Raw genomic sequence first — 16,151 nt, 5'->3', positions numbered from 1 at the left:
GTTAATCAGACACCACCGCACCACCACCCCACCTCCCCACCAACCTATCATGCGCATCGCGATTGCTGCCGTACCCGCAGCTAACCTGAATTGCGAGCCCAAAGCGGCACATGAAACTTAACCGCCAACCATATCTGCTTCCTAGGCTACTCATAAGCACTCAGACCTCAATATGTACTCAGACCTCAAAATGTACTCAGACTCAAAATGTGCTGAAAACTCATATTGTACTCAAACTCAGTACTAAAAAAGTCAGTATTAAAAACTCAGTATTAAAAACTCAGTACTAAAAAAGTTCTCAAACTCAAAATGTACTCAAAACTAAAAATGGACTGAGAACTCACCTGCACTCAGGTATATAATGTAAGTCGGGCTCAAACTCACTTAAGCTCAAACTCACCATGCAACACTATCCTCGCACTCACTCAAACTCAAACTCATGTGTGAGTTTGTGTCCAAAAGAGTCTGAGTGAGTGGACTCAAGAGTGAGTACGCCATTCTCTGGCTCGAGGTGTCGCGCCGGAATTACGTGACATTATCGACAACGCTGAGACTCTTCCAGTACACGCGCCTACAGTTCGGCGGGGCGTAAGCACCTGCCCTTTTTGAGAGGGAGATGGACAACCGGTTCAAGGGCATGGTGCACATGGCGCTGTACTTCGACGACATCCTGGTGACCGGTACAAACGACGAGGACCACCTTCAGAACCTGCAGAGTGTCCTGGCACGATTGCAGGATGCCAGGCTGAAGGTCAAGCTGGAGAAATGGATTTTTATGGATCCCAGCATTCAGTCCCTAGGGCACATCATTTCCCAGGCAGGCCTGACCCCGGCACCCCGCACAGTTGAGGCTGTGCTGAAGTCGCCCAAGCCGCAGAACAGGAAGGAGCTGCGGAGCTACCTCTGCCTGATCAACTTCTAAAGGAGCTTCCTGCCGATCCTGTAGTCGCATCTACACCCACTTCATATTCTGCTTAGATCTGCACAGCAGTGGGCCTGGAAAAAGGAACAGAATGTGGAATTCCAGTGCAGCAAAGAGCTCATCGCCAAGTCTCCGGTGCTGGTGCACTTTGATCCGGCGAAACCTGTTGTCCTGACCATAGACGCGTCTTCGTACGGCGTAGGAGCCGTTCTGGCCCACCGGGAGAAGAATGGACTGGAACACCCTTTGTCGTTTGTGTTCCGTCGGCTTCATGCTGCAGAGCAGTGTTACAGCCAGCTGGAAATGAAAGGCTTGGTCGTCATGTTCGGGGTTGAGCGCTTCCACCAGTACTGGTTGGGCCGGAAGTTCGTGGCGTTCACGGACCACAAGCTGCTACTCTTACTAATGGGGCCGGACCAGGCGGTTCCAAAGCAGGCATCACGTCGAGTCGTGCGCTGGGCCTTGAGGCTCGACGTCACACTCGGGAAAGAACCAGGCACCTGCTGATGTCGTGAGCTGACTGCCCATGCCGGAGGGGCCTGCTGTCGTTCCTGAACCTGCCGAAGTGTTCATGCTGGATCACGTCTACCCGGAAGTGCTGTCCTGATTAATAGTGTCACAGGCGACCAGCCGGTACCCAGGGCTGTCACAGGTGGTCAAGGCGGTGTCCCGAAGGGAAGAGATAGCGGAGCGGACGTACAGCCACAACGCCGCCGAGCTGTGCCAGCAGCAAGGCTCCCTGCTGTGGGGTTCCAGGGTGGTGATTGTACAGAGCCTGCGGTGCAGGGTCCTGCAGTTGCTGCACGCGGGTCATCCATGCGTGGAGAAGACCAAGATGGTGGCCCGCTCGGCACTACGTTTTTTGGCCTGGTCAGGACATTTCCCGAATGGTGCAGAGCTTCCAAATCTGCCAGGAGAACCAGCGAGTGTCTCGTCATGTGGAGAGCACCTCCTGGCCGTTCTTGGAGAGACCCTGGTGCCGCCAGCACGTGCATTTCGGAGGCCCCTTCAAGGGCCACTATTTCCTATTTGTGGTGGATGCCTTCTACAAGTGGGTGGAGATCCTACCAGTCACCACTTCATTGGCAAGAGGAACCATTGCGGCTCTGCAGCGTTTTCGCAGCCCAGTAGTTGCCAGACGTCATTGTGTCTGACAATGGACCCGCTTTGGCCAGCGAGGAGTACCTGGCCTGGCTGACGAAGAACGGAATCCGTCTGATGGTGGTTCCACCGTACCACTCTGCGTAAAATTGTGCTGCCGAGCGGGTAGTGCAAACTGTGAAAGACAAGCTGAAGAAGATAAAGGATTGGGATTTCCGGACGCAGGTACCTCGTTCGTCTTCCAGTACCGTACCACAGCCCACGACGTCAATGTCCATGCTCTCTGGAAGCTCCTGTTGGGGCGGAGGGTGAACACGCCATTGGACGTGTTGCAGTCAGACCTCTGGTCCACAGCGCTCCTGAAGCAACTGAAGCGGAAGCTGGCTCCTGACCGAAGTTGCCGTCCAGGGCCTTTGCCAGAGTCTGGGACTCTTGTCTTCGCCAGAAACTTCTGGCCTGGTCCACGCTGGTCCGCGGAGCGTGTGGTCTCTCCTGCCAGTGCGCCATCACTGCTCGTTCGCATGTCGGATGGGACCACGTGGCACCGGCCCGCGGACTATCTCAGGCCTTGCTTGGCAACATCGCACACCCTTGAGGAGGCCAGCAGGCAGGGCAGCAAACATCGACACCGGCCGCTGTCAGCGAAGCACCAGAGCTGGTGCTACTCGCGCCACTGTGGCACCGCTTGCAAGTCCGGGGCCATCTGCAAGGCCGATGGACGGTGAGAGAGTGGCAGAGGCAGCACCCGATGCTGCCGCACCTACGACACCAGTGCCCAGGAGGCGTGCACGCAGCGGAGACCGCTGGACCGTGAATCTCCAGGGTGACAGGCATAGTTATGGGTTTGTGTAGGAAAAACGCAGGGGGTGAGGTGTGTGACAAGTGTGTGGCGCCCCCCGACCTTAATCTTTGTTGGCCGCTAATTCCAGTGGCCCCACCAGGCTCACTGGGCAACATTGTGTGTGGCTGGGGAAAAACACCGACGAGCACAGCCGCTCGCAGTCAGTCACCGTCTGTCGCCGTCAGTCACTCTGCAGGTCGCCACTCCTCTGGAAAATACCATGACCCTCCCATGTTCATGAATGCGGGCCACATCGTGACAGAAATGTGTACTTTCGTGTCAACCATAACATGTGTGGTGTAAACACGCGGGTTGTTTGTGCCTTGTAAGATGCTGGCCGTTCACCCAATACCGCTGCCTTGTAAATGAGAGTACATGGGGCATTACGTGGCACTCCCTAAATAGAAGACTAGAAGAGCACTCAGGGACGACAAAATATCGCACAAATGAAAATTTACCTACGACTCGCAAAACGTGTGGATGGAAACCATATTTCGATGATAGGAAGGGGCTCTCCGAGCATAAAAAGTTATTCGTTTGGGAGATACTGGAAGCCTTTCACATTAATGTTCAAAAAGGTTGCTTCGGAAGCGATACCTTGATTATGTTCCACAAAAAAGAAGCCAGCGTTGTGGGTAATACGCTCAAAGAATTGTTCAGCCCGTCTACGCACGCGTTTTTCTCTTTTGTGATTTTTTAGCGAAATATTGTTTGCGGAAATGCATCAGTATTTTCTTCTCGCTCTGCGCAATCGCGCAGTGGCGTGTGTTCATCCAGTTTTCTTAGAAACACAGCTTGCGGGTCAGCGCTTGTGCTGTGCGTCCTTCAGTTATCCTACTCCTTTTTACGCACTGTTGGTGACGATGATTCATCAGGTCGCCCAACGTTCAGTGATGTAATGAAATGCAGAAACGGTTTGACGTGAGAACCATATTTGCACATAGTTTTTTCATGGCAATAGTTCACATTGCTTGATCCTTGGACCGGGCTCATTTATATATCAGAAATGGAAGGCAACTCATCAGGAGGCAAAGTGGTTTATTAGGCAAAAAAAAATTTTAAGCGAAAGGTATGTGTAAGTTTTCTTAAACAGACATGTGTCCGCCCTTCTAGTTTAGGAATCTCCTGGTGAAATGTCCATGAGCTATGGCCTCAATTACCTGCGAAAGTTTTTTTACTGGTGCGAGCCGCCATGAAAGGGGGTCTGTGCACAATAAAAAGAAGCTTCGGGGTGAGCGCAGGGTTTTGCATTACTTTCACATTAGGCAGCAAAAGTGTCCTTGAAGCCACGCATACGTCTATGCATATTCTGTCAAGACGGCTGCCATTCCAGTAAACTTCGAAAGCCACTATTTTCACGGTGACGGCTATGTCGCCATTGGTACCACCATGCTCCCCAAATGTGGCATGCCTGATATTCCCGTCTGCGGCATGGTGGGGTCACCCACTACCAGTATTCACTGTTTTGGTCGGCCGTAACTTTCGCTATGCACGGCGGGGAGGAATTTCGAGCAGGTGTCATTTCTCAACGCTGCCTTGAGGGTTTTCTTAATAATGGTAGGGCTGCTATGCTTCTTTCAGGTAAGATTTTTTTATCTCATTCCATACTTTTTTGGTGTGTTACTAATTTTGGAAAACGTAATTTATTAAGATCTTGCTTCGTTGTTTTTATCTCGACGTTTACGTTATTTTGAAATTTGTTTTGAGTTGAACCTATTTACGTCGCTAGTTTTTACGAAGGAATGACATGTTATTCTTTATTTTTAGTTTTGTCAAAACAAATGTATGCTAACCCAGGTCTTTCGCATTTAAATGAAGCCGGTTTGGCCACGCTTGAGGGAAATACTAAGTCGTTGTTCCCTGCGTTTGCGTTTTCCACATTGAGCATACTTCCCCAATCCGTATTACTTACAAGTGCATCAATATTGTAGCGTACAGCGAATGCGTGCTCCGGGTGGTAGGGGGTTTAATGAGGCACAAAAGAACAGCGACAGCCAAGGGTCTAATCTAAAGCTCGAACGCCGAGGGACCGGGGCCAGCGCGCGCGATCTGATGACGAAGATTCTGTTTCTTCTGCCTCGTCGTCGACCGTTGCGTGTGCCCTTTCTTATACAACACGTGACATTTACCTCCCCCCCAGGGGAAGCATCCTCCCGATGCTCAGGTGAAAGTGTGGTGAAACAGCGATCCAGTATGGGCGTGTCACGTTCTTGCGAAGTAAGGCTTCATGCGGACGATGTGGACTACTTCCGACCGGCGTTGGCGACGCCGGGATGGAACACCGTCTTCCGGAATAACTTCGTACGTGACGTCACTCAGTTGTTTCAGAACTCTGTAGGGTTCAAAATAGCGTTTCAGAAGTTTTTCGCTTAGCCCTCGATGTCAGATGGGGTCCACACCCATACATATTCGTCAGGCCCGAAGGAAGCGTGCCTGTGACGAGCATTGTAAAGAGAGGAATCCTGCACCTGCCGTTCTCTGATGCGATACCGAGCGAGCTGCCGCGCCTTTTCGGCACGCTGCGCGATCGCTTGCGCAGTCTCGTCGGCATTTCCGTGGTCGTGTGGGAGCATGGCATCCAGCATCGTTGTTGCCTCGCGTCCGTACAGGAGAGCGAATGGCGTCATGCGCGTAGTTTCTTGCCGGGCCGTGTTGTAGGCAAACGTCACGAATGCGAGAATTTCGTCCCAATTTTTGTGTTCCAAGTCGACGTACATGCTTAGCATGTCTGCAATGGTTTTGTTCAAGCGTTCGGTCAGGCCGTTCGTGTGTGGGTGGTAGGCCGTAGATTTTCGGTGTGAAGTACCGGTGAGATCCATGATGGCGCGTACCAACGCCGAGTTGAATGCGGTTCCCCTGTCCGTCATTAACATTTCTGGTGCTCCATGGCGCAGAACAATGTTGTCCATGTATAATTGAGCCACGTCGAGCGCAGTGCAACGCTGAAGAGCTTTTGTTTCGGCGTATCTGGTAAGGTAATCGGTCGCGACGATTATCCACTTATTTCCCGAAGAGGAAGTTGGGAAGGGGCCGAAAAAGTCCATGCCGCTCTGTTGGAAAGGTGTTTTCGGTATTTGTACAGGTTGCAGTAAACCAGCTGGGCGCCCAGGCGGTGTTTTCCGTCGCTGACATTCGCGGCAGGTGCGAATGTAGTGTTTCACTGTCGCAGGAAGCTTCGGCCAGTAGTAGTTCTGCTTGATTCGGGAAGTTGTACGCGCATAACCAACGTGACCCGCAGTCGGCTCGTCATGACAGGCCTGTAGTATGTCGCGGCGAAGACACCCAGGGACAACTAAAAGGTAGGCTCTGCCATTTGGACCAAAGTTGCGTTTGTAAAGGATGTTGTTCCGTAAACAAAAGAACTTTAGGCCGCGTGCGAAGAGCTTGGGCTTCCGTGTAGAGCGGCCTTCCAAAAAGTCCACAAGTGGTTGCAGCTCGGTGTCTTGCCTCTGTTGTTTACACAACGTTGGGGCGTCGATTGCTCCCAGAAAAGCCGTGTCGTCTTCATCTTCAGGGCCGGGGCGCTCGACCGGGGCTCGGGACAGGCAGTCTGCATCAGAATGATGTTTCCCTGACTTATAGACTACCGTCAGATCAAACTCCTGAAGTCGCAGGCTCCAGCGGGCTAGGCGACCAGTGGGGTTTTTTAAATTGGTGAACCAACAAAGTGAGTGGTGGTCGCTCACTACCTTGAAGGGACGGCCGTAAAGGTACGGGCGGAATTTCAAGACCGCCCATACAACAGCCAGACATTCCTTCTCGGTGGCGGAATAGTTGGTCTCCGCACGGGACAATGTCCTGCTTGCATAAGCAACAACCCTTTCAGCACCGTCTTGCCATTGGGTAAGGACAGCGCCTAGACCTACGTTGCTGGCATTAGTATGAATGGTGGTCGCATCGTCTTCTTTAAAATGGGCGAGGACAGGTGGCTCTTGCAAACGCCGGCGCAGGTCCTCGAAAGAATCGTGCTGCTCATTGTTCCATACGAAGGCGACGTCGTTACGGGTAAGGCAGGTTAGTGGAGCCGCGATGTGTGCGAAATGTTCTATGAAGCGCCGGTAATAAGAACATAGGCCTAGAAATCGCCGCAGGGCCCTTTTGTCCTTGGGCGTCGGGAAATTGGAGATAGCGGCTACCTTTTCAGGGTCGGGTGTGACGCCGGTGTTGATGACAACGTGGCCGACGAAATTGAGCTTTTCATAACCAAAATGGCACTTTTCTGCTTTCAAGGTAAGACCGGCGGCTCGTACGGCACGAAGGACTGATGATAGTCGTTTCACGTGTTCTTCAAATGTTGACGAGAAAACGATAACATCATCCAGGTACACGATGCATGTCTGCCACTTGAGGCCGGACAAGACAGTGTCCATCATTCCCTGGAATGTTGCAGGCGCCGAACACAAACCAAAGGGTAGGACCTTAAACTCGAAAAGACCACTCGGTGTTATGAAGGCGGTCTTCTCGCGGTCGCGCTCATCTACCTCGATCTGCCAATACCCGCTCTTCAAATCCATGGAAGAAAAGTAACGGGCGTGGCGAAGCCGGTCTAGAGAGTCGTCGATTCGGGTCACTTGGTTTAGCTTCCTGTAATCCACGCAAAACCGTAAAGTGCCATCCTTCTTTTTAACCAAAACTACGGGCGACGCCCACGGACTTCGAGAGGGCTGAATGACATCGTCTTGCAACATTTGTTCCACTTGGCTACGAATTGCTTCCCGTTCCTTGGTAGACACACGGTAAGGGTTTTGGCGGAAAGGTCTTACTGCGTCATCAGTGATGATACGATGCTTCGTGAGTGGCGTCTGTCGGACCGCAGATGTCGCAGAGAAGCAATTCATAAACTTCATGAGCAGTTCGCGGAGTTCTTGGCGCTGCGTGAACGGCAAGCTGGGGTTGACATCAATCGCGGGAACGGGACTGCTCTCGTCAGGCGGGGCACCTTGTAAGGCAAAGCAGTCTTCGTCGCCGCCAGGAATGTCCTCGAAAAAGGTGACTGCAGTATGTTTGGCGACGTGTTGGTGCTCATTACTGAAATTTGTCAGCAATAACTCCGCTTTGCCATCGACTAAGTGCACCACACCTCGGGCAACTGCAACGCCGCGACTGAATAAAAGCGGATCGACACGTTCTGCGATGCCGTCTACAGTGCTTCGCACGTCGCAGTTGACAGATACGAGCATGCAGGAGCGCGGCGGTATGTTGACGTCGTCGTCGATAACCCGCAACGATGAGCGACATTCTTGGCTTTCCGGCAGGCGGGGGCTCGGCGATAAGGTGATTAAGTGCTTTCCTACAACGATGACAGCGTTATACTCCCTTAAAAAGTCCATTCCTAAAATGAGCTCCCGGCAGCACTCTGCTAGGACCACGAAAGTGCCGACGAAGGTAGCGTCTCCTATGCTGATCCTGCCACTGCACTTCCCCACCGGCGTCATTAAGTGGCCTCCAGCAGTGCGAATTTGAATCTTAGGCCATGGCGTCTTAACTTTTTTCAACCGATCAGCGAGGGTCAGGCTAATGATCGAGTAATCCGCTCCAGTATCAACAAGGGAAACAACTTCATGTCCATCCAAAGATACGACGAGATCGGCGCTTCCACCATCGGCGATAGTCACTCTCGTCGTCGTGTTTTCCTTCGGCGGCTTCGCATGATTTCGAAGGTCTTGCGGGGTTACGCTATCAGCAACCCTGCCTCCCGGAGTTGCTGCTTCTAGTTTCCCCGCCTAGGGCTTGGGGATCTTCCCCTCGGCATATCTGTAGCGTCGCGGCGGCTAAGTGGAGCGTCGTTCCCTGGGGACGGTGATCGATAACGGCGGGACGGCGAGGGCGAGGCATTTCGGCGAGCAGCGAGGAAGTCTTCGATTGCAGCAGGTCTTTGCCCGAAGCGAGGCCGGGAAGCAGCAGGACAAAATCCGGGAAGGCCAACCTCGCGGTACGGGCAACGGCGGTAAACATGGCCTGCTTCACCACAGTGGTAACATAGGGGCCGGTTGTCACTGGTACGCCAGAGGTCAGTCTTCCGCACTTGTCCTCGGAATGAATTTGCCGACGGCAAGGGGCGTGTACCGGCAGCTGCTGCCTGGGGACAGACGTCGGCTTCAGGCATACAGCTGGGCGCTGGGGCGCTCGCAGGAGGCGGTTGGCGACGCACTGCCGACGCATAGGCTGCTTGGAGTGGCTGTGGCTGTTGTTCCGGGGCTGCAAACGTTAAGGCCTGCCTGATTTCTTGGCGCACGATGTCGACGACTGATGCAGACGCCGGCCCGGGCGGTACGAGTCCGTGCAGCTGCAACTCCTCCCGAACGATAGATCGGACGAGCTGCCGCAGTGATCCATCGGTGGACGCAGCAGTTACCACAGTGCCAGTGGGGCTGAAGGATCTGCCAGCCCCACGGTCGTACTGTCGCCAACGCTCCTGCAGGGCTCGCTCGATGGCTGTCGCCTCTTTGATAAAATCCTTTACAGTAGGAGGATGATTTCACACGAGGCCAGAGAACAGCTGCTCTTTTACACCGTGCATTAGGTGTCGCAGCTTTTTCGGCTCGGACATATCGGGGTCGGCTCTCCGAATAAGGCGAGCCATGTCCTCCGTGAACATTGCGACCGTTTCGTTGGGTTTTTGAATTCGGGATTCCAGAAGTCGCTCGGCAAGCTCTCGGCGGTTTGTGCAGGCGAACGACTCCAGAAGCTTCGCCGAAATTCATCCCACATCGACAATTCACCCCTCGCCTCTCGGTTTTCGTACCAGGTCCTGGCGCCGTCGTCCAGCGAGTAGTACACATGCCCAAGTTTTTTTGAGGGTTCCACTGGTTGAACGCCGCGACACGCTCAAACTGCTCCAGCCAGTCCTCGACGTCTTCGAACGCTTCACCACGGAACACGGCAGGAGTGCGCGGCTGGTGAAGCGTTACCTGAGAGGCAACTGGTTGCGCCATTACTTGCGGTTGAAGCACTTGGCGTCTCGGCGCGTCGGTGGAAAGGAGGCCGTACTCAGGAGACAGGCCGAGTTGGCGGCGGCTAATCCGATGAACCGAGGTGTCAACAAAGCGTGGCCGTACCGGGCTGCCAGGAGGGGTACTGGACATCAGGTGGTTGTACCCAGCACCTCCACCAGTGTAGCGTACAGCGATGGCGTGCTCCGGGTGGCAGGGGTTTTAATGAGGCACAAAAGAACAGCGACAGCCAAGGGTCTAATCTAAAGCTCGAGGGCCGAGGGACCGGGGCCAGCGCGCGCGATCCGAAGACGAAGATTCTGTTTCTTCTGCCTCGTCGTCGACCGTTGCGTGTGCCCTTTCTTATACAACACGTGACAATATATATCAAAAACATATGGTTACGTGCTAAGACACCCTCTAGGCAGTGCCATTTAGATATCTTATCGGTCACCTAGGTTTGGCAGATTCCACTTCCATGCAAACATCAAAGAATGTATGAATGTCTGCACCGAGGCTACCGCATAGCCTCGCCCGCGGGGAACCGAGTAGTGAAGATTACGCCTCCTCGTGCTCGCCATCGAATTATTCTGTTGCTGCAAAAGACTGCCTGGAAACCCCTTTAGGTTGGAGCCTTTAAGGCTGCGTGACAAAAAACCCATGAAGGGTAACTGCTAAAAAAACAGGGACACAAAAAAGAAGTGAACATGCAAGTGCGAACCTTGAACTGGTGTTAGCACAGAGACATGTTAACAATTATTTAAGTGCCTCTCAACTGCATTACTTTTATTGTGTGCGCCTCCTATGTCGCGCTGTTCACCAAGATGCAAGTGCGTCAACTATCCCATCGCAATAAGGTACGCATTTGGGCTGGTTGGTTCATGATTACGAGTGAAAAAACAGCGCTAAAAAGACAGGACAAAAAAAAACACAGGACCACGGCAGCGCCGTGGTCCTGTGTCGTTTCTTGTCCTGTCTTTTTAGCAATGTTTTTTCACTCGTATCCCATCTCGCCACATTGAAAAATACCCACTTGTATTAAGACAAAGCAATAACAATTGCTCATAGCATGTGGACGCGTCAGCCACTTATGCTATTGGTGTCTCTGTGGGGACAGAAAATTGGGCTTGATGCTAACTGAAATCCCTACTTTTGAAACAACAAGCGAACACAGCCTGTGGCCACAAATAAAGCGCATACTAGTAGCGAAAAAATTTCAAATAGTCTGGTAGTTCCAGGTTTATAGAGGCTTCATCTGCAGTGTTGCGAATCTTTGAACTAAACTCCTTACGGCGGGAATAAAGGTATTATTTTATGGTGCCATTGGTTGGAGCAGTCAGGCACTAGCATTGCCGAACTTTTATGGGTCACTTTTCGTTAGGCCGTTGTGCAAGCATAAATATATATACAAAGTTGCGATTCGTGGGGAACCTGGCGGCGTCATACAAATAGATAAACTGCTGAAACCCCTTGCCAGAAAAAACACACTGGGCAACCCTGCAAGCGGCGTCGTGTAGCTGAAACGTCAGCCAAATATAGAAGCAGCAGACGGGGATCACGACCCACACTGGGAGTGGCAGACGTTATGATCTCCTAAACTTGGCACTACATCCTAACCTGGGCATGCAACTGATAACCACCCGTATTACCACAAAAGGAATTGTACGTCGACGTACCGAAGTAATAACAAAACAAGGGCTCTGCGGCTTCATAATATTGCAAAAGGACAAACCAGATGCAGCTGTGTCACCGATAGGAGGCGTGATGATAGTACTTCTCCCTGCTTCTGAACTGTCCGCCCGAGAAAGATAAATTGACGAAAGAAGGGGTCGGTAGATAGAAGCCACAGGTAGTAGACAAAATTGGGCAGACTAATCTTAGAGGCAGGCGTGCATTTACGACAAATAAATTTATGAAAAATCTATGTTCAGGCTTCTTCCAAGTTACTGTTTCTACTGTGGAATCATGGTTCATATAACAGATGCCCTAAAGTGAGGAGAAGTATCCGTAAAGAATTTAGCTTTGACCAAACCTTCCCAGGAGGCGTCCGCCAAACCACTTCATTTTATTTATATAATGTCTGCGTATTTGAACACAACTAAGAGGCCAGCTGTGGTAGCTGAGTCGCTCAGGCGTTGTGTTGCTCACCCCAAATATGCCAGATAGATTGTGGCCACGCTGGCTCCTTTTCAGGGGAAGTCGAAAAGTTAAAACGCCAACGTGTTGGGATTTAGGCGAATCCGATATATTCCAGATGGTCACAGTTGCTCAGGAGTCCTCTACTACGGCGCGCCTCGTAGCCCGGGTGTAGCCGCGGCGTGCTAAACCTGTGGATAATAAAAAAAATAGGAATTCCTTGGTTTAAACCGCCTGGCAAGCCCGCTGTATAAAAACGTTTTTCGTAAAAATGTACATTTTAAAATGTTTTGTTGCTGAAACTTTTGGCTGCGATAGTTATTTATACTTGTGGTTTTTCGTTCTTGTAGAGCGAGCCACGATATTCAGTGTTTATTTCCTTTCTAAGTGCGATGTACTGCAATGTCTTTGGCAAGAATAAACTGACACTTCTTCTTATGATGTAGCATTCTATCTGCTACTTTTTTGTCAAAATGTCAAAAGTTTTGTTCTTTGGCTTATTGTCCCCCTTAAAAATATGAACATCAAGACGCAGCAGGCATTCCTATGTTGCATTCCTAGATATATTGAATAAACATACGCGTATTTCAATAAGTGTGAGGCGCAATGTGTGGACGCTACTCAGGCAATGATGCGTGCTGCAGCGGAGGGGTACGGAATAATTTTGACCATTGGGGGTCTTTACGTGCGCCAAAATCTTGAACTTACGGGCAACACAGGGATATTTATCAAGAGTATGAGTACAGTGCACTCATTTATTATTTCATTTTTTTAAAAGAATAAAACTGGCACTCATCGTCACTGTCATTTCCTGCAGGTGGTGATTGCATAACGCTTTCCGAAGGAGTTGTAGTAGCTGGAACACATAACATATGTCGTGATATTATGTCCCCCTTAATATCGCACACTCTCAGTTTTACTAGAGATGTGGCTAGCCATTAAAAGCTTTGCCAAGTTAACCTTACAAGTTCTACCCAAGAAACCAGTTTTCAGAACAGTGAATCTGAAGTGCGTAGTTTTATATTTTAGTAAATAAACAAACAATGCCGCGCTTACAAATGTCCTTTGTGACAGAAAGAGTTCTACAATATCTAAGGTGCACAACAAAACGTAGCTGTCAATCTTTGCAGTCACCATTCCTCGTATAAAAATAACAAATTTAGAGACAGGGCACTTCAAAGATATACGTACATGCCCAGGAGCTAAACAAAGCTCTCACGACAAAACAGTTTAGTGATTTGTCCTTGGAAAAGTTTTTGCAGGTTGTCTTTTTTGTTGGGTTTAGGCTTTGTGACAGGTGTTTAAAAGCGGATGTTTTATGAATACTGCGCAGATTGTTCGACCGTCGCATTCAGCATCAATAGCAGCAAGTGGCCCATAATGACAATGACAAAACTCCTCTTTGGATTTGCTCTTGTGCTGCTGACTTCGTCGACGTGAGTGCTCAAATTCCTTCAAAAAGAATGTGGTAGCGTTTTCTCGCAGAAGGAACGGAAATTACTGGGCGTCGCAGACATTTTAAATTACTTTGAGGCTCTGTACAACAGGTGATTTTGCCTTTTTACTCCATTACTGCTCTTACGACGTATGAGTCATGACGCCGGGCTTGAATTCTTTCTTTGCGATGACTCCTGCGTCAAGAGCGCGGAAATAGGTGACATGGACGTGGTTCGCCGTTTATGCACACATTTAATGGGAATCTTCAGAAATTATTGGTGGCGTAACATGTGGTAAAACTTCTGTCTGTTCTTTTGTGCAACTGAACGTGAAAATACCGTGGGCACAACCACTGCAGTTATGGGCCATAGTTAAAGTGAGCTATTGGGGCGTAGCAGCGTTGGGGCTCGGGCTGTCGGCGTCTCATGTCGTCGTCGTCTCATGCCTTCGACACTCTTGTAGTTACGGTACTAAAGTACAGGGACATGAGTTTTCCAACGCCTCGCTCTAGAACGTAACGCGTACTAAAAGAACACACTGGGACGCGTATTCCAGTGCCTCGCGTTACCACATTTCATCTCTATTGGCAAAATTGCGCACAAAAAGAACACATGGTGACACTTGTTTTCCAACCCCTTAGGCAAGAACGCTTCGTACTTCAAAGATACGGGCTTTTACAGCTAAGCTGTATACCCCTACCACCCAATTGTTTATTCTCCAAGGCACCAAGGCCTAAACGTCCGCATGCTGAGCGTCAAAACGACGGTATAGAAGTCACAAAATCTCGAAACCAGATTCATACACAACAGCATGAATGCTCCGCTGTGTCCCAGGTTTCAGGTTAGAGAAGACGCCTAGTTTTTCATATTTCTTCGACGCAGAAAACGAAATTTTTATGGTGTCACGAAATTGATTTGTAGAAGAAAAGTGTATTTTTATTAGTGGTCTTGCAAATTGCTATTGATACGTCATGCAATAATGCCAAGATATAAATAGTTTGCAGTTTACAAGACTGCATTTGCGTTATCAAAAGGGTGCAGAACTTGCATTAAAAACAAATGTCTTTGCTGACAATGATTTAGCGATGTGAGTGAGTTTACAAGGAAAATGCTTGCGCAGTTTCTGCAGTCTTCGCTAATACTTCCAACAATTCGTACGCCCAGTTTCTTTTAGACCGTCACTTCTGATTTACTTTGATGCTGCAACTTTATTCTAGCAACTTCCAAAACTCAAACGTTCCTTCCTGAGGTATGTGAAGGACTCTCACCACGGCTTTGCTGAGAACCACCGTCAAGATTCTTTGTTTTATCTCGCTACAAAAATAATTTCATTACCATCTTTTCTTTCTCAGAAGGTTAGTAACTCCATTTTGCAAACACAACAACCAATACTGCTGCAAAATTGTCGGTCGTCTTAAACCATGTCGTGTTTATTTTTGCACAAAAAACCTCCACCGCAAAGTTACTGGCTCCTCGCTCCTAAATTCATGTAAATGTTCAGAATATAGCAAATAAATTACAAAACTTATACCAGAGCTATTCCCAAAAATAGTGTGTTCATTGTTATAAACTAAGGACTCTGGCCAACTGGTTATACCTCTGTATTTGGAATTTATATTTGGGCATTTATGGAGTCTCTCATGCTGTAGAGCCACAACATAAGGTCTGTTTTGATTTCAAGAAACGATTTTGGCGAAGGTTTGTTCTTTCCAAGCAGCAATGACTGCAGCGCAGACGTCAGTAGCAAAACTTGGGCAGCGCTTGTCTTACAGCAAAACTTAACTTTCTGATGGAGTAGAAGTGATCCATTAGACATCAACATAAAAGAATTAGGGCCTCTTTCCTTCTGGAAGCTGTTGGTAAATCGTGGGAGAGAAAGCTGTTTCCACCGATCTGTCGTAACGTGTCCGGGCCTATTTTTACCGCACATAATTCGCAATTGAGCAGCGAGGCTCCAATATATTGCTCAGCGTTCGTCGCATCGTTTCCGGGCACAAACCCCGTATACGGGGATCATTATTTACAAGTACCACACTAGTTTTGCCGATTGTGCCAGGACGACGTCTGCAGTATACTATATCCATAAATGCAGGGCTTAAGCACTCCACTGTTACTGTAGCCCCAACTATTATCGCCACGTCACACTATGCGCAAAATCACTCGGCCGCTGTTGTAACCTGTTTCTCCGACCGCTAGAAGGACCCCTCTCATTGATGTGTTCCAGCCATGGGGCACGTCGTCTGTTCAATTTAATGGTATTAGCAACACTGTTGACCCCAAAGCCCCACACACAAGCTGAAACCAAACCTGGTGATATGTTCAGAGGGAAATGGCGTAAGCCTTGAATGGTGGTCATCAGAGCCCCAGACGAGCTCAGGCCGAATGGCGCCCGGTTTGTATTCCCCGCAGGCAGCTCCGGGACTTCAATCGCCATCTGGGTAAAGTTAATAAAGACAGTACCCCAGCTTTATGCTCCTTTCTTATGCGACATGAATCATTAAATGAAAAAATCATCTGTCGCTGACAAGGATCCCCACACAAGTCACCTTACTGCACTTCCAGCAGCAGTTTTAAGCAGGACAACTCATACCTCGGCAAAGTTGGCGCGGCTCACTCAAACTCACTCACAATTTTTTTTTTCGAATCACCACTCACTCAAACTCAGACTCAATGCTGAGCAGCACATCTGCGCTCACTCAAACTCAAACTCACATTGAGCTCAAAACTCAGAACTCACTCAAACTCAAACTCACATTGAGCTCAAAACTCAGAACTCACTCGAA

General features: G+C 49.7%; 1 protein-coding gene and 1 long non-coding RNA gene across 2 annotated transcripts in view; both read left to right on the top strand.

The window, feature by feature from the left end:
• The first annotated feature begins 1,243 nt into the window (after positions 1-1,243).
• On the top strand, positions 1,244-6,439 carry LOC144166210 (uncharacterized). The gene is made up of 4 exons (XM_077695797.1): positions 1,244-1,418; positions 1,537-1,709; positions 1,819-2,007; positions 6,353-6,439. The coding sequence occupies exons 1-4, from the start codon at positions 1,244-1,246 to the stop codon at positions 6,437-6,439; spliced, it is 624 nt and encodes a 207-aa protein (XP_077551923.1).
• Positions 6,440-13,272: 6,833 nt separating this feature from the next.
• LOC144166092 (uncharacterized) overlaps positions 13,273-16,151 on the top strand; it is a 49,353-nt gene continuing 46,474 nt past the window's right edge. The window contains exon 1 of the long non-coding RNA XR_013321565.1: positions 13,273-13,368. This is a non-coding gene — a long non-coding RNA (uncharacterized LOC144166092). The remainder of the gene's footprint in view (positions 13,369-16,151) is intronic.

The sequence above is a fragment of the Haemaphysalis longicornis genome, unplaced genomic scaffold, assembly GCF_048455015.1.
Source record: "Haemaphysalis longicornis isolate Haplotype H1 unplaced genomic scaffold, Haemaphysalis longicornis Haplotype H1 scaffold_16, whole genome shotgun sequence".
NCBI classification, from domain to species: Eukaryota; Metazoa; Arthropoda; class Arachnida; order Ixodida; family Ixodidae; genus Haemaphysalis; species Haemaphysalis longicornis.
This window is presented reverse-complemented; position numbering and strand designations above follow the sequence as displayed.